Source organism: Pongo pygmaeus, chromosome 18 (genome assembly GCF_028885625.2).
Source record: "Pongo pygmaeus isolate AG05252 chromosome 18, NHGRI_mPonPyg2-v2.0_pri, whole genome shotgun sequence".
NCBI classification, from domain to species: domain Eukaryota; kingdom Metazoa; phylum Chordata; class Mammalia; order Primates; family Hominidae; genus Pongo; species Pongo pygmaeus.
Window position 1 is genome coordinate 25258998 of NC_072391.2, and position 25428 is coordinate 25284425.

Here is a 25428-nt window from a genome sequence, read left to right on the forward strand (position 1 = left end):
TTTTTTTTGTATTTTTAGTATTTTTTTTTTGTATTTTTTTTATTTTGTAGGTTGGCCAGGCTGGTTTCGAACTCCTAACCTCAAGTGATCCACCCATCTCGGCCTCCTAAAGTGCTAAGATTACTGATGTGAGCCACTGTGCCCGGCCCACTTGTGGTTTTTATATTACATGTAAATAGATACTTTTTTTAAATTTGGTTTAGAGATAGAGTCTCACTCTGTCACCCAGGCTGAAATGCAGTGACTCAATCATAGCTCACTGCCGCCTTGAACTCCCGGGTTCAAGTGATCCTCCTGCCTCAGTTCCCCAAGTAGCTAGGACTACAGGCATGTGCCACCATATTTGGGTAATTTTTGTATTTTTTTGTAGAGTTAGAGTCTTGGTATATGTTTCCCAGGTTGGTTTCAAAGTCCTATCCTCAAATGAACCTCCCACCTCAGCCTCCCAAAGTGCTAGAATTACAGGCATGAGTCATTGCACCCGGCCTATATTTTATATATAAAAGAAAACTCTCAAAAGTAATAGCAAACTGTTCTTTATAGTTACCTCTGAAACACGGTTGCTCACCTCAGTATTATTGACATTTTCGACCAGATACCTCTGTGTAGTGGTGCTGTCCTACGCATTGTAGGATGTTGAGCTGCACCCCTGGCCTCTACCCACTAGATGCCAGTAGCTCTGCTCCAGTTGTGACAATCAAAAATGTTTGCAGACATGGCCAAAAGTCCCCTAAGAGGGCAAAACAGTACTCTGTTGAGAACAACTGCTCTGGGGAAAATTTGGGGAAATTTTACTTTCTCCGTATTGGTTGTTTGTGTGTGTGTGTAATAATTATGTGTTTTCAGGATGGGCGTGGTGGCTCATGCCTGTAATCCCAGCACTTTAGGAGGCTGAGGCTGATGGATCACTGGAGGTCAGGAGTTCAAGACCAGCCTGGCCAACATGATGAAACCCCGTCCCTACTAAAAATACAAAAATTAGCCAGGTGTGGTGGTGTGCACCTAGAATCCCAGCTAGTCAGGAGACTGAGGCAGGAGAATCACTTGAACCCAGGGGCGGAGGCTGCAGTGAGATTGAACCACTACATTCCAGCCTGGGCAACAGAGCAAGGCCCTGTCTCAATAATAATAATAATAATAACAATAATAATAATAATAATAATAATAATGTGTTTTAGTAAAAATATAAATGAGAAAGGCAAATTTTCTAATTAACTGGTATTTGAAGGTTCTGAGAGCTGGAAGCCTAGGAAAGCACCTTCACTGGGGCAACTCTTCCTGCTCGAACATGTAGGTCTTCCTCAAAGCAGGTCTAGCTTCCATCCATTTGCTCAGTTATTGGCTTGCCCACCTGGGCAGGTCTTTTAAAATAGTTCAGTGGTTTGTACCAGCAAACTGATTAGAAATGCAAAGTCTCAGACCTCACCCCTTACCTACTATATGTAAAACTCTGGGAGTGGGGCCCCCAATTTGTGTTTTTACAGCCTTCCACACAATGCTGACGCAAGCTCAACTTTGAGACTCACTAACAGAATTAACAGTCCAAGGGAATGAGAGAGCTTCATTAAAACTTTGCATATTCCTCTAATGATCTTGAAGGAGTATACACCAAGCACTCTATGCTTCCTGGTTTTCTGGAAGATAATTTACTCTTTGGAAATTCTTCATTCTGGTCTGAAACACAAGGCCAGAGTTGAGAAGGTGCTTTTTAATATCCATTACAGGAGTCTGTAAGCCAACGGTTCACACCAAAAGTTCAAATGTTGCAAAGCCCGTGTTTACTAGCTTAGACACTGAAAAATCAGTCACTGGCTGGGTGCAGTGGCTCATGCCTGTCATCCCAGCACTTTGAGAGGCTGAGGCAGGAGGATCACTTGAGCCCAGGAATTTGAGACCAGCCTAGGCAACATATCAAGACCCTATCTCTGCAAAAAATAAATAAATTAGCCAGGCATGGTGGTGTGTGCCTTTAGTCCCAGCTACTCAAGAAGTTGAGTCGGAAGGATCTCTTGAGCCCAGGAGGTTGAGGCTGCAATGAACCATGATTATGCCACTGTACTCCAGCCTGGGCGACAGGGCAAGACCGTGTCTCAAAAAAAAAAAAAAAAAAAAAATTCAGTTACTGCTTCTAGTCTCCCCAAAGGGTTAAATAGCCTCCATAACCTTTTGGAAAATGAAGTTTTAAGTGAGAAAGAAAATGTTCTCAGAGTACTGTTTGCATTCACAGCTACTCCTGGAAAGTGTTGGAATATTAGCTGAAGGAGTACCTTCCATCCCACGGGAACATAATTACGAACACACAAAATACTATCCCTTATGAATATATTTTAAGGCTCAAATTTGAGTATGGAATAACCAATCCGTTGATACTTTGGCTGTAGAGATGTGGGTATTTGGAGCTGTTTAAAAAGAAACTGGAAAAAACCTGGCTCAATCTTTGGCCCTAAGTCATCACTTGGATCTGAATAATTCTGGCATGAAGATCTTTAGATGCCACAGCCAATCCAGGCCCAGTGACTGGGGTAGGGAGAGAGAATTAGAAGCTGGAAAATGCTTTAACGGTACCTGATAGGGTGAAAGCAGGGCAAAGTTGTTCTGAAAATCCTGGAAATGAGCCAGAAAGAAGTCAGTGCTCATGGCATCAATGTGTGAGCAGGTCACGCCTTTGACCAGCTGCCCAGCACTAGAAAACAAAACAAGGGACTCAGGAGAGAAAGGAGGTGAGGAAGAGAGGAAAGAAAGAACAAGAGAAGGCAGATATGATCAGATACAAGCTACAGACATGACTGCCTAACTCTCCCTCCTGGGAAAGTAGGCTGCTCTGGCAGAAGGCTCTGAAAGGCCTGTTTGGCACCCAGGCTGAGTTACATTTTCCTACCTCAAAAGCTCCTCAGGCCTTCTGGTGGTCTTTAACAGAAGCTCATACAGGAAGAGAGCCTGCGAGAAGAGAATGATCGTTAGCACTGATGGCACACTCAGCGTGTGCCCAACACTGCGAGGCACTATCAGGAAGGCGCTCCACAATCCCATTTTACAGATGGGGAAATGGAGGCTTAACAGGCTATGTGAGTTACCTAGGACTAGATCATTGCTAAGTGGCAGTGCCTGGATTTGAACCACTGTCAAGGTAATTCCAGAGCCCCACTCTCACACTCCAGGTGATTCTCTACACCCCATGAGGCAGATGAGAGGCAAAGACATTGGTGGCAGGGCTGGAGTTTTACTTCCTGTGCTTTAGGAAGCTGCTGACCAGTTGAGAACTCCCTGTGGCTCCTATTTACATGTGCACCTGCCAGGTCCTGAACACCAAGCATCCCAGAATAGACCAGGATGGGCTAGAAAGCACCAGCAATAAAGTACCTGCAGCTAGCAGCATGCACTCCCTTCAAACCACCCCCCGATGAGCACTCTAGAACAATGCCAAGTAGACAGGGGAGTCATTTGTTTTAAGGAATATAATTTTACAGAATCCCTAACTTGCAGACGCAATCAAGTACTACATTTGTCTATTTTATAGACTCTGAAACTTTGAGCATCATTCCCTAAACAGAATAAATTATGAGCTAGCGTTAGACATGGTAGCCCAGGCAAAAGGGGTGGGCGATGGAGGGAAGTTCTGGACACTGTGGCCCCAGAGATTTCCTTGGGCTCAGGGTCAAATTCTGGGACCCTTCCACGGTCTTCCCCATCTCAGGAAATGGCAATCCCATCAGCTCAATGGCCGAGACAAAAGTATCTTGAAGTCTTCGGTGGCAGGATGTATTTTCCAAATAAAACTATTGGCCGGGTGCCCTGGTTCATGCCTGTAATCCCAGGACTTTGGGAGGCCAAGGCGGGCAGGTCACTTGAGGTCAAGAGTTCGACACCAGCTTGGCCAACATGGTGAAACCCTGTCTCTGTAAAAAATACAAAAAATTAGCCAGGCATGACGGCGTGTGCCTGTAATCCAAGCTACTCAGGAGGCAGAGCCATGAGGATTGCTTGAACTCGGGAGGAGGAGGTTACAGTGAGCCAAGATTGTGCCACTGCACTCCAGCCTGGGTGACCGAGAGAGACTCTGTCTCAAAAAATAAAACAAAATAAAATAAAACAGTTGTCACTGTCACTAAATTTAGAGGTGGTTTGTGACACAGCAATAGATCAGCGGGACATCATCCAGCCTCATGAGAGACCCTGAGCAAGAGCCCCTGGAACAGACGGATTTGTGTCTGTTTCATTCACTTTTGCACACTCAGCACTGTGAGCAGCGCCTGGCGCATTGTTGGGCGGTGCTTGATAAACATTTGCTGGGTGCATGTAATGAAGACTGACTGAATACAAAGGTAGTCAACAATGGTACTAAGGCAGAGCATCTACTTCAACAGCACCATCCCCCCAAGTGGCCTCAATGCTCACAGCATTTAATAATACACATAATAGCCGCGAATATTTACAGCACACGGCCCAGGTGGCATGTATCAGTGACCCTCATTTTATTATAAAAATTATCCCCATTTTGCACATGAGAAAACTGAGGCCATATAAGGAACTTCTCCAAAGCTAATAAATAAGTGGGAGCCAGAATTCATGCTCAGATCTTGTCTAACTTTTTTTTTAAGAGACAGGGTCTTGCTCTGTTGCCCAGACTGGAGTGCAGTAGCGTGACCATAACTCACTGCATTGGGGAACTCCCAGGCTCATGTGATCCTCCTGCCTCAGCCTCCTGAGTAGCTGGGAACACAGACATGCATCACCATGCCTGGCTAATTTTTTAACTTTTTGTAGAGACGGGATCTTGCTATATTGCCCAGGCTGGTCTCAAACTCCTGGCGTCAAGCGATCCTCCTGCCTCAGCCTGTCCAACTTCTTAACACTATACTATTCTGCCTCCTATATTAATCACACAGAAATAAATTTCTTTTATCAAATTAACCTTTAAACAGACCATTCATTCTCACAAGACAGACAGTCAGAAATACAGGATCAGTCTGTGCTTCATGGTAATACCTGGCTCCTTCCAAGTTCCTTATCCTTCAGGACTGTAGAGTTGAATCCAGGTTGCCTCCTTAAATCAAACAGAGACACTTCCTTAAAGAAAGCCCCTTGTATCTCCACGATGCCTGGGGCAGTGTCTTCCGCTTGGACCATCTGCCAAAAGTGAGAAGCAACAAAACAACATTGTAAAAAATGCATTGAGCTTTGAGGAAGGGCCAGGCACTACATCACAGGCAATAAAATCCATCAGACCCGCTCAGCAACCCTAGGAAGTGGAGAGTAGCATCATCCCCATTTCACAGGTGAGGAAACAGAGACTTAAAGTGTGATGAGTTGAAAGTCAGTAAGTGAGATTCAAGCCCAAGTCTGTCTGATTCCAAAACCCATGCTCCTTATTTCTTTATTTTAACTGTATGGGCTACTTGCTGTCTGCAAGGTATTGGTGTTTTAGGCCAAACCCCTTAGGTTTTAGGGTTTTTTTTCTTTTTTCCTTCTTTCTTTTTTTTTTTTTTTTTTGAGATGAGAGTCTCCCTCTGTCACCAGGGTGGAGTTCAGTGGCACGATCTTGGCTCGCTGCAATCTCCGCCTCCTGGGTTCAAGCAATTTCCCTGCCTCAGCCTCCCGAGTAGCTGGGACTACAGGAGTGCACCACAACACCCGGCTAATTTTTTGTATTTTTAGTAGAGACGGGGTTTCACCACGTTGGCCAGGCTGGTCTCGATTTCCTAACCTCGTGATCCACCCACCTTGGCCTCCCAAAGTGCTGGGATTACAGGCGTGAGCCACCTCACCTGGCCAAGTTTTGGTTTCTTAACAGATTTTGCCATTGGACAGAACGGACCTGATAGAGCAAGATGCCAAAAGACTCCTGACAAGTAAAAAAGGGGCCAGGCATGGTGGCTTACACCTGTAATCCCAGCACTGTAGGAGGCCGAGGCGGGTGGATCACTTGAGCCTAGGAGTTTGAGACCAGCCTGGGCAACATGGCAAGACCCCATCTCTAGAAAAACAAAAATTAGTGAGCAGCACAGGTCTGTAGTCCCAACTACTTGGGAGGCTGAGGTGGGAGGATCACTTGAGCCCCAGAGGTCGAGGCTGCAGCCAACCAAGATCATGCCACTGCATGCTGACTGGGGTAATAGAGGAAGACCCTATCTAAACAAACAAACAAAAAAACAGAATATGGACATGGCTGTGGACCATGAAAAGGGCTTTCAGATGCACCCTAGAATTTTGGGGTTTATTTTTAGATTTGAAAAACAAATTTTAGGCCAGGCACAGTGGCTCACACCTGTAATCCCAGCACTTTGGGAGGCCGATGCAGAAGGATTATTTGAGGCCAGGAGTTGAAGACCAGCCTGGTCAATATAGCAATACTCCATCTCTACAAAAAATTAATAAATTAGCCAGACATGGTGGCTTGAGGCCAGGAGTTTGAGACTAGCCTGGGCAACATAGCAAGACCATGTCTCTACAAAAAGTTAAAAAAATTAGCCAGGCATGGTATGCCTGTGGTCCCAGCTACTTAGGAGGTTGAGGCAGGAGGATTGCTTGACCCCAGGAGACTGTGGTGAGCTATGATCACACCACTGTACTCCAGCCTGGGCAACACAAAAAGACAGTCTCAAAAAAAAAAAAACTTGAAGTGTTATAAGATCAGTAAACCTGATTTAAGAAAAGTCTCCCAGATTAGACTGTCTGGGAGAACAAAGCGGTCTGGGAAGAATGACAGCATGACCGAAGGGCTCCGTCTGGAAAGGAAGGAAGGTGTGCCACCAGGAGAAGGCAGAGCAACCCCAGACACCAACAGCTGAGACAATCCCAGCCCTGGGTTCATGGCCCAAAGTCACAGCCCACTCACCAACCCCAAAAACACACCCCCTGTGACATGTGGCTGAGCACCAGACATCTTCCTCTCACCTTGCTGAGGATACCTTGCTGCTGGGCAGGTGACAATTCGGATACATACTGGGAGACGGCACTTCTCAGGACCTGCGAGAGGTCCTTGCGGTTCATGCTACAGAAGGCCTGGGTGCTGACCCCAGCCAGCAGCGCGCCCATCTGGCTGACATTGTAGAAAGACAGCACCTGGAAGAGGAGCGGCCGCGTAGTCAGGCTCTGCTCCTGCCTTTCACCTCTCCAACGTGCACTCAGCCCATCTATGTGCCAAGTATAGGGATGGGTGACACCTTAGGGGCACAGCAGTGAGCCAGACAGATGCTGCCTCCACAGGCCTTCCTTCCTTCTGTCAAGAAAGAGAGTTGGCTGGGCGTGGTGGCTCACGCCTGTAATCCCAGCACTTTAAGAGGCCAAGGCAGGTGGATCACCTGAGGTCAGGAGTTCGAGACCAGCCTGGCCAACGTGGTGCAACCCCATCTCTACTAAAAATACAAAAATTAGCCAGGCGTGGTAGCAGGTTCCTGTAATCCAAGCTACTTGGGAGACTGAGGCAGAAGAATTGCTTGAACCCATGAGGCGGAGGTTGCAGTGAGCTGAGATTGTGCCATGGCACTCCAGACTGGGCAACAAGAGCAAAACTCCATCTCAAAAAAAAGAAAGAAAGAAATTATACTTGGGTTCTTTTCTTTCCTTTAGAGTGAAGATGCTAGAAAGTTTTCCATATAATCAAGGACATGCTTTGGTTCTATGAAAAGACAGCTGAGTGGGTTCCTTTAGTTATTCTGTGTATAATGGGTGATCTCATGCTGCCTTCAAAGAAGGCAAGACCTTTTGACCACTTGCCTTCTGAGTAAAAGTGGCCTCACCCCTCAGTAGGAAGAGTTGGATATTAGGAAAGAGACAAACCACTTTGTCCTGGGCTGGGAGGGAACAAAACAGTCTCCCTCAACTCCCTAAAATCAAATTCAGAGAGGACTGTCAAGGTGGACCCATGGAGCCCCAATCAAGGTCCAGAAACAAGGATTCAAAGCCTTCAACATAAAGTCACCACGAGGCTAGAAGAGACCAGATGAATGGGCTGGCCTGGTACCTGAGTCAGAAAGTGGGAATGGGTGGACATTGGTCCTGGTGCCATGACGGAGACAGTGAGCACGGGAGTTAAACAAGACGGCTCTGAGGCCAGGTGCCCTGGGTTCAATCCCAGCTGTGTAACTTTCACGTGGCCTTTTCCAGTTCCCTTACACACTCTGTACCTCACATGAATGAACTGGAAAATGAAGACTATAGCACTCCTGACTTCAGAGGATTGTTGGATTAAATGATTAACTCACTTAGAACACAACCTGGCACATAGTAAGTGTTCAGTAAATGTTTGTTATTCCACACCCCCACTCCCTTGGCCCCACGATGGAGGAAGCAGGCTAGGACCAGCCCTCAGAGCTGCAGCTGCCCTTCATCCCTCCCTCGCCCTCTCTGCTGACATCCTGCTCCAGTTCCCACTTGGATTTACTTTGGGGAATGTGGTTGGAATATATCTGGCTCAGAACCATGACATACCAAACCCAGTTTTAAAAATCTGAAGAAATTTAAAAAGACTTGGATGCCAAGAAGAAATCCCCTACTCCTGCTCTTTGGGAGGCCAAGGCGAGTAGATTGCTTGAGCCCAGGAGTTTGAGATCTGCCTGGGCAACATTGCAAAATCCCATCTCTACAAAAAAACGCAAAAATCAGCCCAGCATTGTGGCATGCGTCTGTGGTCCCAGCTACTCAGGAGGCTCAGGTGGGAGGATCACCTGAGCCTGGGGGGTCAAGGCTGAATTGACCCAAGATCAGATCACTGCACTCCAGCCTGGGCAAAATAGTGAGACCCTGTCTCAAAAAAGAAAAAAAGAAGAAGAAACCCCCCAGTTCCTGAGGCTGACTCCAGCACTGCCTTCCGGATGCATGGATTCTACTCTATAACCCTTAAACCCCTTTACTACCTGAATCAAAAGCTTTTGTTTTCATTTCCAACCTCAGTGATTTTCTTCTTTGTGAGACACTGTGGTATTTTGCTTTAGAGCAAGCAAAATGGGGCCCCTTACATTTTCAACATCTTCACCTCTTCCCATATTCTCCTTCCAGCTGCATGGGAGGTACTAACACTGGAATTATGGTGCTAGGTTAATAAACATGACGTTTATGGAGTAGTCTCTCCTTTATTCTTTGGGATTTCTACTACTTTTTTTTTTTTTAAGACAGAGTCTTGCTCTGTAGCCCAGCCCAGTCTGGAGTACAGTGGCACGATCTCGGCTCACTACAACCTCCTCCGCCTCCTGGGTTCAAGTGATTCTCCTGCTTCGGCCTTCCAAGTAGCTGAAATTACGGACGTGCACCATCATGGCCAGCTAATTTTTCTATTTTTAATAGAGACAGGGTTTCACCATGTTGTCCAGGCTGGTCTCAAACTCCTAGCCTCAAGTGATCCATTCATCTTGGCCTCCCAAACTGCTGGGATTGCAGGCATGAGCCACCACGTCCAGCCTACTACCTTTTGTCAAAAGAAAAATTGATGAGTTTTGTATAGTTGGTCAGACACAGTTAAAACTAAATTCACAGTTTAGCAATTATAATGGGTGCTTGTTAAACATCTTGGTAGTAAATTATGTTGTTTCAAGGTAATTAAAATTAATATCCAGAAGCCAAAAATAAATAAATGTTTGTTACTATTATTTGATTGGAATGGGTCCTAATCCAATCCTTGTGAGCCAGTTTGCATCCTGGGAAGTGGCCATGAGTGTGGACTAAATGAGAAGGACACCAAAAGCCAGGCGCGGTGGCTAATGCCTGTAATCCCAGCACTTTGGGAGGCTGAGGCGGGTGGATTACGAGGTCAGGAGTTCAAGACCAGCCTGGCCAACATGGCGAAACCTTGTCTCTACTAAAAACACAAAAATTCACTGGGTGTGGTGGTGGGTGCCTGTAATCCCAGCTACTCAGAAGGCTGAGGCAGGAGAATTGCTTGAACCTGGGAGGCGGAGGTTGCAATGAGCTGAGGTTGTGCCATTGCACTCCAGCATGGGCGACAAGGGCAAGACTCCATCTCAAAAAAAAAAAAATAGATGACACCAAAATGCTTAGAACTCAAGTCTCCCAGATTTGGAGCCCTCTGGACTGGACTCAACCCAGGGACATTAATTGTCCTCAAAAGAATGTCCATTTTCCACCCCAGGAGCAGCTAGAACACAGATTAAGACTCCTGTCCCCACCAAAAAGGACTGTCTGCCTGACAGTTCCCTCTCTGCAGCCCAAGATTGGAATAAAATAGCATCATCCCTAATCCCAAAGTAATGGCAAAAACCGCAATTACTTTTTGCATCAACCTAATAGCAGCTTAACAGCAGGCAGGAAAATCCTGGGATGAGTCCCACATGTTGATCCCACTCAGGGACGGCTAACGCCCCTTGAGCTCATACTCTGTGGTGTTACCTGGTGGTCTAGCTTCTTCATGTGTACCAACTCACATAATATTCACAGCAATGCTACAGGATAAGTGCTACTGATTTGTTGTTGTTGTTTAATTTTTTTTGAAACGGAGTCTTGCTCTGTCGCCCAGGCTGGAGTGCAGTGGCACAATCTCTGCTCACTGCAACCTCTGCCTCCCAGATTCAAGCCATCCTCCTGCCTCAGCCTCCCAAGTAGCTGGGATTACAGGCATGCACCACCACGCCCAGCTAATTTTTGTATTTTTAGTAGAGACAGGATTTCACCACGTTGATCAGGCTGATCCCAAACTCCTGGCCTCAGGTGATCCTCCCACCTCAGCCTTCCAAAGTGCTGGGATTGCAGCTGTGAGCCACCTTGCCTGGCAGTAAGTGCTATTGTTGTCCACATTTTACAAATAAAGAAACTGAGTCAAAGTGAAAGTAGCAAATTGCCTAGTGTCACACAGCTAGTAAATGGCAGAGCAAGGATTTGAACCCAGGCAGTCCTCCTCAGCATCATCTTCTTACTGATTGGTTGCCCCCTGCTGTGTGTGTATAACTGACTGTTATGGATTAAATATTTGTGTTTCCCAAGAATTCATATGTCAAAGTCCTAACCTCTAACGTGATGGCATTGGGAGGAAGGACCTTTAAGAGGCCTTTAAGGGTTAGATGAGGTCATGAGATAATGAGGGTCAGGTGGGGCCCTGATCCAATGGGATTAGTTTCCTTGTAAGAAGCAACACCAGAGAGCTTGCTCTCGTGTGGTCAGGTGAGCACACAGCAAGATGTTGGCCACCTACAGGCCAAGAGAAGAGGCGTCAGAATAAAACCTACCTTTCTGACACCTCGATGTTGGACTTCCCCGTCTCCGCAACTGTGAGAAATAAATTTATGTTGTTTATGCCACTCAATCTACGGTATATTGTTATGGCAGCCTGGGAGGACTAATACATTTAGGTCATCTCAGGAAAATAAAGAAGAGTTTAAAACTCCAGCTGACCTTCTCATGGGCCAAGTATTTGGCAGACAAGATGATGACCTGGCTCTTGGCCCAACCTGAGACCTGGCTGAGGGTGGAGATGGCTCCGTGCACAGCCTCGGGGGAGAGGGATTCCAGTTGGCTGTAGGTCAAACCTACAACTGCATCCGACAAAGAACCCAGGGTCTCATTGAGGGTCTGGTTCTCCACGGCAATGTCCAGGAGTTCTGCTTTGAGCTGGAAGGAGAGCAAACTGGAATGAGTGTTGACAGGAAGCAGGGCGGTGACTCCCTCTGACCATATCCAGGGCTATTAGGACTCCACAGGACCCTCCCTCGACCCTGTCCCATCAAAGCTTCTGGGCCCAGAAACAAGGAAGGAAAGGGACTCCTGCCATGCCCAGACAGTGAGACATCACACGGAGGACACCTCCTCTGGCCTTGCCTTTCATGTGCCAAAAATTCCCTTTGTACTTCATTTAAATATTAATTTGTTATTAAATCAACCTTAATCCATGTCAGAAAGAAATGTTCCCTTTATAACTCCACCACACTCTTATAGCATCTATTGTCCTCTGGTGACCTTGAACTCTATATTCATATATATAGGCTGTTTTCCTTTCATGAAATAGCCATGGGCCTTTTCACAATAATTTATAATCTGTGTAAAAATAACTTTTTTTTTTCTTAAGACAGTTTTGCTCTTGTCACCCAGACTGGAGTATAATAGCATGGTCTCGGCTCACTGCAACACTGCAACCTCCACCTTCCAGGTTCAAGCAATTCTCCTGCCTCAGTCTTCTGAGTAGCTGGGATTACAGGCACCCACCACCACACCAGGCTAATTTTTGTATTTTTAGTAGAGACGGGGTTTCACCACGTTGGCCAGGCTGATCTCCAGCTCCTGACCTCAAGTGATCCGCCCACCTCAGCCTCCCAAAGTGCTGGGATTACAGGCACAAGCCACCACACCCGGCCAAAAATAACTCTTCACAGTACAAGAAAGTAAAAGTCTCCTGAACATCCTACCTCATAAAAATAACCATGATTAGCAATTGGATGTATATGCTTCCAAGATTTCTTATACTTTTATACAGACACGATGTAGTTTTTACAGAGTTGTAATATGAACAGGAGCACAATTTGCTCTTCTATATTTCTCGTTAAAATTATCTCTTGCACCTGTTTGCACGTTTCTATGATCATTTTAATAATTATTTTATTGCAATATGCCTGCCTAGTGATAGTAAAGTGTGCATTACAACTGCTTTCGGTAAGGAATGTGATAAAGTCACCTACTATACAATGAGCTCTGTAACAAAAAACAAGAATGGTTCATGTTTTAACACCCGAATTTACGTAATAACGTAGTCATTTCAGACAGGTGCACAAAACGGGTTTCTGGCCATATTGAAATAGCCACTGGGGGGCAGCAGAGTGAAGTAGAAGAAACAACTGTCAGCGCCTGGGTTCTCTAAGTTCAGCAACTGCCTTCCCTAGAAATCAGTTTTCACATCTGTAAAACGAAGGGGTGGACTACAGTGACAGCTCTCAAAGTGTGGAGCACACCCAGCGGCATCTGCAACACCTGGGAACTTGTTAGAAATGCAGATTGCCAGGCTGCTCCCGGACCTCCTGAATCAGAGACTGGGTGGGGCTCTGAAATCCGGGGATCCCCAGCCCCCGGGTCACAGATGGGGACCACCGGGACCCTGGCCTGTTAGGAACCAGCCACAGCAGGAGGTGAGCAGCAGGCCAGTGAGCATTACCGCCTGAGCTCTGCCTCCTGCCAGATCAGAGGCAGCATTAGATCCTCATAAGAGCAGACCCTGTTGTGAACTGTGCATGTGAGGGACCTAGTCTGTGTGCTTCTTCTGAGAATCTAATGCCTGATGATCTGTCACTGTCTCTCATCACCCCCAGATGGGACTGTCTAGTTGCAGGAAAACAAGCTCAGAGCTCCCACTGATTTCACATTATGGTGAGTTGAATAGTTATTTCGTTATGTATTACAATGTAATAATAGAAATAAAGTACACAGACTAGGCGCGGTGGCTCACACCTGTAGTCCCAGTACTTTAAGAAGCCATGGCAGGCGGATCATGAGGTCAAGAGAATGAGACCATCCTGGCCACATGGTGAAACCCCGTCTCTACTACAAATACAATAAATAGCTGGGCATGGTGGCGTGCACCTGTAGTCCCAGCTACTCGGGAGGCTGAGGCAGAGAATTGCTTGAACCTGGGAGGCAGAGGTTGCAGTGAGCCAAGATCGTGCTACTGCACTTCAGCCTGGCAACAGAGCGAGACTCCATCAAGAGAGGAGAGGAGAGGGGAAGGGGAAGGGGACGGGGGGGAGGGGGAGGGAAGGGGGAGGGAGGAAGGGAAGGAGGAAAGAGAGAGAGTGAGAAAGAGAAGAAAGGAAGGAAGAAAGAAAGAGAAAGAAAGAAAAGAAGGAAGGAAGGAGAAGGAAGGAAGGAAGGAGAAGGAAGGAAGGAAGGAAGGGAGGAAGGGAGGGAGGAAAGGAGGGAGGAAGGGAGGGAAGGAAGGAAGAGCACAATAAATGTAATGCACTTGAATCATCCTGAAACAATCCCCCGGCCCCAGTCCATGGAAAAAATTGTCTTCCACAAAACCGGTCCCTGGCCAAAAAATTGTCTTCCACAAAACTGGACCACTGCCACAAGCTGTATTTTAACAGGCCCTCCCTGTGATTTAGATGCACTCTCCAGTTTGAGAACGATTGAGCTAGATGAAAGGGCTCCCTCATATCTAATTGTATGCCACCTTCTCCTTGGTCAGGGCTGCCACATGTTGAGACCCCTGGGCCTTAAAATACATTTATCTTCTTATTTTTGCTTGAGCTTGCTTGGGAGGGATTCTTTTCCTTGGAAACAAAAATATGCATTCACAGGCCAGGCTCAGTGGCTCATGCCTGTAATCCCAGTACTTTGGGAGGCCAAGGCAGGTGGATCACTTGAGGTCAGGAGTTCAAGACCAGCCTGGTCAACATGGTGAAACCCCATCTCTACTAAAAATACAAAAAATTAGCCAGGCATGGTGGCATGCACCTGTAGTCCTAGCTACTCCAGAGGCTGAGGCAAGGCGAAGGTTGCAATGAGCTGAGATTGTGCCACTTGAACCCGGAAGGCAGAGGTTGCAGTGAGCTGAGATTATGCCACTGCATTCCACCCTGGGTGACAGAATGAAACTCAAAAAAAAAAAAAAATGAATCTTAAAAAAAAAAAGATGCGCTGACCAAGATAGATGACCACACTCTCAAATGTCAAATGTGTTTGGGGACTTTATGGTGATGTGTGGAAAACTGCTGAGAAATTATTGATGGCTTTATCAAAATTTCATTTAATATGATTTTCATGTCATCTTTTCGATTTTAAGCAAATTGAAAAGGGCCACAAAAAGTGGAATGGAAGGGGGTAGATTTGAGACTTGACTGGAAGGAAGAAGAGAGAGATGGAGAGGAAGGAAAATGAGAGAGAGTGTGTTTGCTCATCTGGTCTTGGGAACTCATAACCACTCTGCAATCCAGTGTTCTCAATCCTGGCTGCATTGAAATCACCTGAGAAGCATTAAAATCAGGCCATACCTCAGGCCACACCCCAGAACAATAACATCAGATTCTCTGGGGGTGGCACCTGGCAGGGATGTTACTAATCTAGAGGCAGGTTGAGAACCACTGCTTTATCTCCTGCCACTCCAGGCGTGCTCACCAGAGCAGCGGTTCCAGAATCACCCGGAAGCTTGTTGGAAGTGCAGCGTCAGCTGGGCGCAATGGCTCACACCTGTAATCCCAACACTTTGGGAGGCCAAGGGAAGAAGGAGGAAGAAGAGGAAGATGGGAGTCCTGGGCCTCAACCAAGAGCTCCTGAATCAGAATCTGCATTTAAGATCCCCAGGTGATCTGTATGCATATTTAAGTTTGAGGTAGCTGTCCCTTTCTTTTCTTTCCTTTTCTTTTCTTTTTTTTTAGATAGCTGCTCTGTCATCCAGCTGGAGTGCAAAGTCACTATCATAGCTCACTGCAGGCTGGCACTCCTGGGCTCAAGCAATCCTCCTACCTCAGCCTCCCAAGTAGCTGGCACTATAGGCACATGGCTTTTTTTTTTCTTTTGAGACAGAGTCTCACTCTGTCACCCAGGCTGGAGTGCAGTGGCACGATCTCAGCTCGCCACAACCTCTACCTCCCAGGCTCAAGCAATTCTCCTGCCTCAGCCTCCTGAGTAGCTCGGATTACAGGCGCATGCCACCACGCCTGGCTAATTTTTGTATTTTTAGTAGAGACAGGGTTTCACCATGTTGGCCATGCTGGTCTCAAACTGACCTCAGGTGATCTGCCCGCCTTGGCCTCCCAAAGTGATGGGATTACAGGCATGAGCCACCGCGCCTGGCTGAGACAGCTGTTCTGATTAAATTTTGATCTCCCCAGGGTCTGTTCCTTTGCCATTTTCTGTCTGGGCTTCGATGTTACACTTATCTCAGTATTTGAGATGCCATCTGCTGTGACTGGACTTAAATCCCGACTAGTGCTGTGTGTTTTCTCTCAAAGGCTAAGCTAGGCTGTTCTCCCCATTTCTCTGGCTAGTGAAACTGCAGCAGAGGCCTCAGGGCCTTGCACCCCAGCTGTACCTTCTGGACGCCAGCCTGGAAGCCCCTCAGGTGGCTGCACTTGATCATCTGGTGAAGCAGGACTTGAGCCACAGTGGCATCCAGCAATTCCAGGTCATTGTAGAAACAAACCAGCAGCCCCAGCCTGTGTGAGAAGAGGAGGGATGGTGGTGGAGGTGTAACCGCAGAACCAGCCCATTCTGGTTCAATTTTGTGCAATAAAATGGTGAGTTGTTTTTCAGTTGCCACGGACTCCCAGGTTGAAGGTCACATAACCTGAACATCCTCAGATGAACAAAATGTGCAACCACAGGTGGAACCTAAGTGCTCAGACAGGACCGAGGAATGGGGGCTGAATTATGAAGTGGACACCACATGGCATGGTCCATGATCCAATCAGATTGAGCCCTGGCATCACCTCATGGCATGATCCAATCAGATCACACCTCCCAGCATCACCTCATAGCAAGACCCAATCAGATCAAGTCTCGTTACCCTCTGCCTATAAAACCTGCCCCAGTCCCCAGCTCAGAGACACAGATTTGAGCACTGCCTTCTGTCTCCTTGGCAGTTGATTCACAGTAAATGTTTCTCTCTACAAAAACCTGGTGCTTCAGTGTTTGGTTTTCCATTGTGCATGGGCAAACAGACCCAGTTTGGTTCCATAACAGAGGGCTGAGAGCTGGTGGACACAATGACACCCCCTCCCCAGTCCAAACCAATGGGGTCCTGATCATATTAATAGCAGCTACCACTTATCAGGTCTTGCGCTGAGCCGTTTACCTGCATTATCTCATCACAGCAACCCTACAAGGCAGGTGCTCTCAGCCCCATTTCACAGATGGGGAAACTGAGATTTGATTTGTCCAAGGCAAGTCGGTGGAGCTGGGACTTAAATGTAGATCCATCCACCTATGCCATCTCTCCACCTGGGACGAATAAAGGGAATAAGGAAAGAAAGGTGCCAGTAGCCACAGAAAACTCCCCATTTTCCACATTACAATCACTAAATTCTAGAGCTGATCTCACCCTGAGGGATTTTCTGAGGCAGAGATCTGTTTCTAGGATGCCTTCTGGTACCCACCCAGATGATGCAAAGATTTCAGAAGGAAAACAAAAAAGACTGGAGGAAAACAATGAAAGGGCAGAAGTGGGATTGGAACCCTAGTATAACTGAGAGCAATGTGTCTAATCATTAAGAGCATTTTCAGGCCTACTGCAGTCTGCAGCCCAGCTCTGTGAGATGTTTGATCTCCACCAAGTTACTTAACTTCTCTGTGAGACTGCTATACACAGTTCTGCAGTGCATACTCTGTACTCCTGTACTGTACAGAGACAGGATGCCTCTCCCTCTCTGAGCCTCTAATAAATGGGAGGTTTTCTTTGTTCATCGCAGCACATCATAATAAATATGAGTGAAAGAAAGAGGATGATTGTGAAAGTTAAATGAGAAGTGGTATACCAACTGATTTGCATACTTCCTGGTGGATACCAAGCACTCATTCATTAATGAATGCTCTTAGAGTTGGAATGAAGACTACGTAGTTGACCACAGTCAGCCTGGCTCCACCCTCTCAGAGCGATATTGACATATTCAGACATGCCCACAGGAGAGCTGCCAGGTCCAGGGAAAAGATTTGAAATTGTGTCTCATGAGGAAAAGAGATCTGCTTAACTTCGAGAGAAGAAGGCTCAGGGGAAGCGAGGGCTGAGTGTTAATAACCACGTTGAGAATAACTATTCACAATAGCCAAGACATGGAATCATCCTAAGTGTCTGACACGTCAGTGGATGAATGGGTTTTTTTTTTAATTTGGTGGATACACAACGGAATGCTCTTCAGCTTTGATAAAGAAGGAAATTCTATCATATGAGACCCCATGGATGAACTTGGAGGATCTCATGCTAATTGCAATAAGCCAGGCACAGAAAGACAAATACTGTATGACCTCATTTATATTATGAATCTGAAAAACAAATAAACAAACGTCATACTCATGGAAGCAGAGCCTTAGAATGGTTGTTACCAGGGGCTGGAGGTGGGAAGGGAGTTGGAGAGACTTGGACAAAGGATACAATGTTTCAGTTAAATAGGAAAATAGGTTCTGGAGATCTATTGTACATGCTGACTACAGTTAATAACAATGTATCATATACTCGAAAATTGCTAAGAATAGATTTTAAGTGTTCTCACCGCAAAAAAAGTATGTGAGGTAATGATAATTAGCTTGATTTAGCCATTCCACAATGAATATATATCTCAAAACATCATGTTGCACACCATAGATATAATTTTTATTTATCAATTTAAAAAAATAAATTATAAAAGAAAAAATAGGCTGGGCCCGGTGGTTCACGCCTGTAATCCCAGCACTTTGGGAGGCCGAGGTGGGCAGATCACAAGGTCAAGAGATCAAGACCATCCTGGCCAACATGGTGAAACCCCGTCTCTACTAAAAATACAAAAATTATCTGGGCGTGGTGGCGTGTGCCTGTAGTCCCAGCTACTCGGGAGGCTGAGGCAGGAGAATCACTGGAACCCAGGAGGCGGAGGTTGCAGTGAGCCGAGATTGTGCTACTGCACTCCAGCCTGGCGACAGAGTGAGACTTCGTCTCAAAAAATAAATAAATAAAAAGAAAAAATATTATTTATTGAGCACTTACTATGTGTCAAGTGTGCAAATCCCTACAAAGACCTTAATTCAGTAGGCATATTTTTATCTCCCATTTTACAGACGGGGAAGTGGAAGCATAGAGAGGTGATGTAAAAATAGCAAAGATCACACCATTAGTAAGCAGCAGGGCAGGATTAAGCCACAAAGTCTGGCTCAACGTCCCATGTTCTTAATCATGAGGCTATTTTTGTGTGTCTGAAACCATAGAAAAATGGGACACATGCTAATAAGTGAAAATTCCTAAAGGTAGGTGAAACAGATGTAATTGTTTCCTATGAGTACATTCCCTAAGAGTGGCTCATTTGAAAAACCTTAAGGTAATATGGGATAGGAGCAGTGTGGCAATAAGACCTTGAGAGACGGACAGAAGAGGATTGAATGATGGCCCAGCACAGTGGCTCACGCCTATAATCTCAGCACTTTGGAAGTCCAAGATGGGTGGATCACTTGAGGTCAGGAGTTTGAGAACAGCCTGGCCAACATGGCGAAACCCAGTCTCCACTAAAAATAGAAAAATTAGCTGGGTGTGGTGGCACGCGCCTGTAATCCCAGCTACTTGGGAGGCTGAGGCGGGAGAATCTCTTGAACCCGGAGGTGGAGGTTGTAGTGAGCTGATATTGCACCACTGCCCTCCAGCCTGGACAATAAAGTGAGACTCTGTCTCAAAAAAAAAAAAAAAAAAGAAGAGGCTTGAATGGGCCAGGTGTGGTGGCTCATGCCTGTAATCCCAGCACTTTGGGAGGCCAAGGCAGGCAGACCACCTGAGGTCAGGAGTTCAAGAGGTCAGGAGTTTGAGACCAGCCTGACCAACATGGCAAAACCCCATCTCTACTAAAAATACAAAAAAAATTAGCTGGGCATGGTGGCACACATCTGTAGTCCCAGCTACTCTGGAGGCTGAGGCGTGAGGATTGCTTGAACCCAGGAGGTGGAGGTTGCAGTGAGCCAAGATCACGTCACTGCACTCCAGCCTGGGTGACAGGACAAGACTCTGTCTCAAAAAAATAAATAAATAAATAAAAGGAAAAGGAGGGCGTATTGAGCTGTACTCACCACCTCCTTCCCATTGCCCACTCCCTTCCTGACACCCCTGGAATGTAGAGTTCCTGTCCCTCCTCCCCTGCTGGGAATGGTTTTAGGGAGGATCACATTACAGACACTAAATTCTAGAGCTGATCTTATCCAGGGGCTCCCCAGCTAAGAGTCTGATAAGCGGTTCCCAAATACGGGGACCCATGAGTTATTTCCAACACTTGACTCAACTTAAACAGAAATCACACATTCACTTTGGAACAGGACCCAGTCCTGAGTATTTAAAATGTTTCATTTCTGTGCTGAGAGCCAGAATTAGCACTTGATAAGATTGCATAAAATGCCTGGCACACAGGAGATGCTTAGAAAGCATTTACCTTTTGACCCTGCTTCATAACCTCTTCATAAAAAACGTTGCAGACACCTCTCCTCACATGCACAGAGAAACATGGGACTATTCAAAGAGATGGACCAGCCACCTCCCTTCTCTCCGTGGGTGTTTTGCTACTCAGAGAATTCTGATGCTTAGATCACATCTTGGGAAAGAGCTCCAAGGCCCAGAACCCCATGCCCTTGCCTGTGGATGGTGGAGGTATTCCTCATGTTAAAGTTGGAGGAGCTGATCCTCTCCAGAAACGCCTGGGCCAGTTCAGGTGTGATGTCATAGACCGTGTCCAGCTGCTTGGTGGCGTTGTCATAGCTAATAAACAGCCCAATCTGGTTGGTGGACAAGGACGAGAATATCAGTGAGGAGGGTGGAAGTGGCCCAGTGTGGCCCCACCCTGGTGGTCTGCACTGTGCCGCATCATGGACACTTGGATACACCTCCTCGTTCCTGGTTCTCATTGTCATTGATGTCTTTTTTTTTTTTTTTTTTTTGAGATGGAGTCTCACTCTGTCGCCCAGGCTGGAGTGCAGTGACATGATCTCAGTTCACTGCAACCTCCACCTCCTGAGTTCAAGCAATTCTCCTGCCTCAGCCTGCGGAGTAGCTGGGACTACAGGTGCCCACCACCATGCTTGGCTAATATTTGTATTTTTAGTAGAGATGGAGATTCACCATGTTGTCCAGGCTGGTCTTGAACTCCCGACATCAAGTGATCCACCCGCCTCGGCCTCCCAAAGTGCAGGGATTACAGGCGTGAGCCACCGTGCCTGGCCTCATTGTCACTGATTTCTTAGTGGTCTGTAACTGCTACTTTGGTTTCCTCCTCAACCTAACTATTCTTTAGGAAAGAAATATTTTTTAATATCTGAGAAACTGAGCTTTTTAAAAGCTAATCTTTGCACATTTATTTCTAGATTTGTTATATTGAGGTCAGAGAATGTGGTCCACAAACTTTCTGCTTTGAAGAATCAGAATTTTTTTAATAGATGAATGAGTTTATAAATGGCCCTTGGGTGATGGAAAAGAGTATGTGTTCTCTTTGTAAGACACAGAGTTTGGTGCATATATATTCAACTTATTAAATATACTATACAGATTCCCAACATTCTTGTTCCTTTTTGGCCGACATGTCCAAGGGTGCCATATGCAAGTCTTCTACTACTATAGGACTCATATCTATCTATTCTTCCTTGTATTTCTAGCAGATTATACATTATATACATAATTTTGGGGGGACACTGACTCACTCTTTTTATTTTTATTTTTATTTTTATTTTTACTTTTACTTTTTTGAGATGGAGTCTCGCTCTGTCACCCAGGCTAAAGTGCAGTGGCACGATCTCAGCTCACTGCAACCTCAGCCTCCCAGGTTCAAGTGATACTCCTGCCTCAGCCTCCCCAGTAGCTGGGATTACAGGCATGTGCCACCATGCCCGGCTAATTTTTGTATTTTTAGTAGAGATGGGGTTTCGCCATGTTGGCCAGGCTGGTCTCGAACACCTGACCTCACATGATCCACCCGCCTCAGCCTCCCAAAGTGCTGGGAGTACAGGTGTGAGCCACCGCACCCAGCCAAGACACGGTCTCACTCTTTTACCCAGGCTTGGGTGCAGTGGTGTGATCATGGCTTATTGCAGCCTCGACCTCCTGGGCTCAACTGATCCTCCCACCTCAGCCTCCCAAGTAACTGAGACTACAGGCACACACCACTACACCTGGCTAATTTTTAAATTTTTTTTGTAGAGATGAGGTTTCACTATGTTGCCCAGGCTGGTCTTGCACTTCTGGGCTCAAGTGATCCTCCCGCCTTGGCCTCCCAAAGTGCTGGGATTACCAGCATGGGCCACAGCAGCTGGCACATTCTATATTTTGAGGTACTATTACACTGTGCTCAAAGGGGCTCATAAAGTTGTCTCTCCTTTGTGGATTGTACTCTTTGTCCATATAAAATTCCTTTTTAGGCTGGGTGCGGTGGCTCACACCTGTAATACCAGCACTTTGGGAGGCTGAGGCAAGGCAGATCACCTGAGGTCAAGAGTTCAAGACCAGCCTGGCCAACATGGCGAAACCCCGTCTCTACTAAAAATACAAAAATTAGCCAGGCGTGGTGGCACGTGCCTGTAATCCCAGCTACTCAAGAGGCTGAGGCAGGAGAATCAGTTGAATCTGGGAGAAGGAGGTTGCAGTGAGTTGAGATCATGCCACTGCACTTCAGCCTGGATGACAGAACAAGACTCCGTCTCATAAATAAACAAATAAAATAAAATAAAATTCCCTTTTACCAGTGTTATTCTTGACTTCTCCCTTCTCTACATTTGTAAAGAATAAAAAGTTGCAAATGAGTGCTTGATCTTAGAAATTTCCTCTAGGGGGCTCAGCTGTCTAAGAATTTAAGCTGTTACCTACTCAAAGCAACTCTACATTGAGAGAGTAAATGGCAGTGGGGTGGGGGGTTAATTCTAGGACTGCGGGTTATAAAAATCAGAAGACACTCGAAATACTCCCAGCCCCCTAGGTAAAAGACAGAAACCTCATTCTGCCTCTGGTTTCATAATAACCAGATATTGCTGGGTCAACGGGTCCTTGAACAGGCCAGTCATTTGATGCAAACACTTCTCTCACTAGCCAGAAGAGTCAGGGCACATATGATTTAAAAAAAAAAAAAGAAGAAGAAGAAGAAAAATTGGAAGCAAGGCCCACAGTCTCTTCATGAATCCCTTTGTGTTGGCAGCATTCTTTGGAGACCGCATTCAAAAATCATGATGCCTAAGGGATTTTAGTGTCATTGGGTCAACATCAAAAGGAGAGGGACAGGTTAACTAGTGAGTTAAGTAATCCTAGACTGTGTGTATTTCTCCACTGTAAACTCTAGAATTAAAATCTAACCATTGCTCATGCTCAAGTAGCTATTAACAGAAGTAGCTATAAATAGAAGTAGCTATTAATCCATTTTGCTTTTGCTTTGAGTTCATGCTTCCAAGGATGGGAAACTTTATATCTTTTGTCCTTGGCCTTCTCCAGTACAAAAATACCCTTAAGTGATTTTTGGTTCATAGCCAACAATTCCTTTAAATCATGTTTGCTCACATCAGAGATGTGATCTTAATTGTCCACAATTCTTTTTCTTTTCTTAGCCCTTCCACACTAAAACAATCCCATGACTGCCCACTTGAAACTTTCTTCCAATAGTTTTCTTCAGAGGCCCAAGCTCTATTGGGCTGAGGAGGGTATACAGTTTCCAAGGCACCTTGACTGGCTGGATGAACATTAGAGTTTGAGAATACACCTTACCCCAAGTGTATTAGTAATGGTGACATATAAATGTACTTTTCCAACTTACTTCTATAGGACTAATTTTCATAATTTCTTCAAACGATAGGTGAACAATGTATCTGCCCAAAACCCATAAGTGTTCCGCACTGACCCATGAAGCAGAGTCATCTACAAAAAATAAGAAATGAATAAATGAGTAATAAATAAATAAAAGCCTTTACACTGGTATGTGATAGTCAACAGCATCTTTGCTGTCAAGACCTCCTTCTTGCATTCATTAATTCATTATTTTGTTTTTCGGGGTTTTTTGAGATGGGATCTCACTCTGTTGCCTAGGTTGGAATGCAGTGGTGTGATCTCAGCTCATTGCAACATCCGCCTCCCAGTTCAAGTGATTCTCCTGCCTCAGTCTCCCAGGTAGCTGGGATTACAGACACCCACCACCATGCCCAGCTAATTTTTGTATTTTTAGTAGAAACAGGATTTCACCATGTTGGCCAGGTTGGTCTCAAACTCCTGACCTCAGGTGATCTGCCCGCCTCCACCTCCCCAAGTGCTGGGATTACAGGCATGAGCCACCGCGCCCAGCCACATTAATTTATTATTAACTCATTCAACAACCATACACATAGGGCCTACCTGTGAGATCACACGTAGGATGTGACCACAGATTCGCACCACCTCAGACCTCATTACTCAATAGTGTGGTCTTTGGAATTGCATCAGTGTCACCTGGCCACTTGTTAGAAATGCAGATTTTTCTTTCTGGCCAGGCACCTGTAATCTCAGCACTTTGGGAGGCTGAGGCAGGAGGATTGCTTGAGGCCAGGAGTTTGAGACCAGCCTGAGCAATATATCAAGACCCTCATCGCTACAAAAAAAAAAAAAAAAAGCCAGCTGCCGTGACATGTACTTGTAGTCCCAGCTACTCAGGAAACTGAGAAGGGAGGATCGCTTGAAACCAGGAATTTGAGGCTACAGTGAGCTATGCGCTCACTCTGCTGCACTCCAGCCTGGGCAACAGAGTGAGACCCTGTCTCTTTAAAAAATAATAATAATTAAAAATAAATAAATAAGAAAGGCAGATTATTTTTAATACTTAAAACCTACAAAATGTAGTTTTATTTTTTCATTCAATTGGTTACTAAATAATCTGGAAACAAGAGGCCAGGTGTAGTGGCTCACACCTGTAATCACGAAATCCCGTCTCTACTAAAAATACAAAGAAAAATTAGCCGGGGGTAGTGGTGCCTGTAATCCCAGCTACCTGGAAGGCTGAGGCAGGAGAATCTCTTGAGCCCGGGAGGTGGAGGCTGCAGTGAGCCGGGATCACATCACTGCATTCCAGCCTGGGCGACAGAGCAAGACTCTAATAATAATAATAATCTGGCAACATGAAATATGTTTGACTCTCTTGCATCACTACCACTAATAAGGATCATCTTCACTGATTATCACCATGTTACTGTACTTGAACCAAAGCAAACTACTTGTACTTCCCCAAAACGTTCTCCAAATCTTGGCTGGCCTTGGCCCTACTCACCACCTGCAATGCTTTTCCTTAACCCTTCTGCATGCAAATCCTACTTTAAGATCAAGCTCAAATTTTCCTCTCCCTTAAAGCCTTCTCTTATCTCCTTCACAAGAAGTACCTCCTCCCTCCACTGAATTCCCAGAGGACTCTCTCTGACACCCTGTTCTGGCTTTTGAAATTCCCCACCACTGAGATGTCAGTGGAATTTTAAAAACCATCAAGTCAGCCGGGTGCGGTGGCTCACGCCTGTAATCCCAGAACTTTGGGAGGCCGAGGCAGGTGGATCACAAGGTCAGGAGATTGAGACCATACTGATCAACATGGTGAAACACCATCTCTACTAAAACTACAAAAATTACCCAGGCGTGGTAGCGCACGCCTGTAGTCCCAGCTACTCAGGAAGCTGAGGCAAGAGAATCGCTTGAACCCAGGAGGCAGAAGTTGCAGTGAGCTGAGATCGTACCACTGCACTCCAGCCTGAGTGAGAGAGCCAGATTTCATCTCAGAAAAAAAAAAAAAAAATATATATATATATATATATATATCTCAAGTCTAGGATCAGACTTCAAGTTTCACTGAGCTG

At 45.9% G+C, this 25428-nt stretch overlaps 1 protein-coding gene across 3 annotated transcripts in view; it reads right to left on the bottom strand.

The window, feature by feature from the left end:
* OTOA (otoancorin) overlaps nucleotides 1-25428 on the bottom strand; it is a 95882-nt gene that overhangs the window by 38978 nt on the left and 31476 nt on the right. For 2 of the 3 annotated variants that reach the window (XM_054455614.2, XM_054455615.2), the window contains 8 exons: nucleotides 23379-23479; nucleotides 20228-20367; nucleotides 15965-16088; nucleotides 11341-11556; nucleotides 6895-7062; nucleotides 4987-5127; nucleotides 2879-2937; nucleotides 2566-2683 (listed from right to left, as the gene is read on the bottom strand). In XM_054455614.2, the coding sequence (XP_054311589.2) occupies nucleotides 2566-2683; nucleotides 2879-2937; nucleotides 4987-5127; nucleotides 6895-7062; nucleotides 11341-11556; nucleotides 15965-16088; nucleotides 20228-20367; nucleotides 23379-23479 (1067 nt within the window). Of the gene's footprint in view, nucleotides 1-2565; nucleotides 2684-2878; nucleotides 2938-4986; nucleotides 5128-6894; nucleotides 7063-11340; nucleotides 11557-15964; nucleotides 16089-16219; nucleotides 16295-20227; nucleotides 20368-23378; nucleotides 23480-25428 lie in introns of those variants that run through there. The other variant, XM_054455616.1, reaches the window with a different exon arrangement.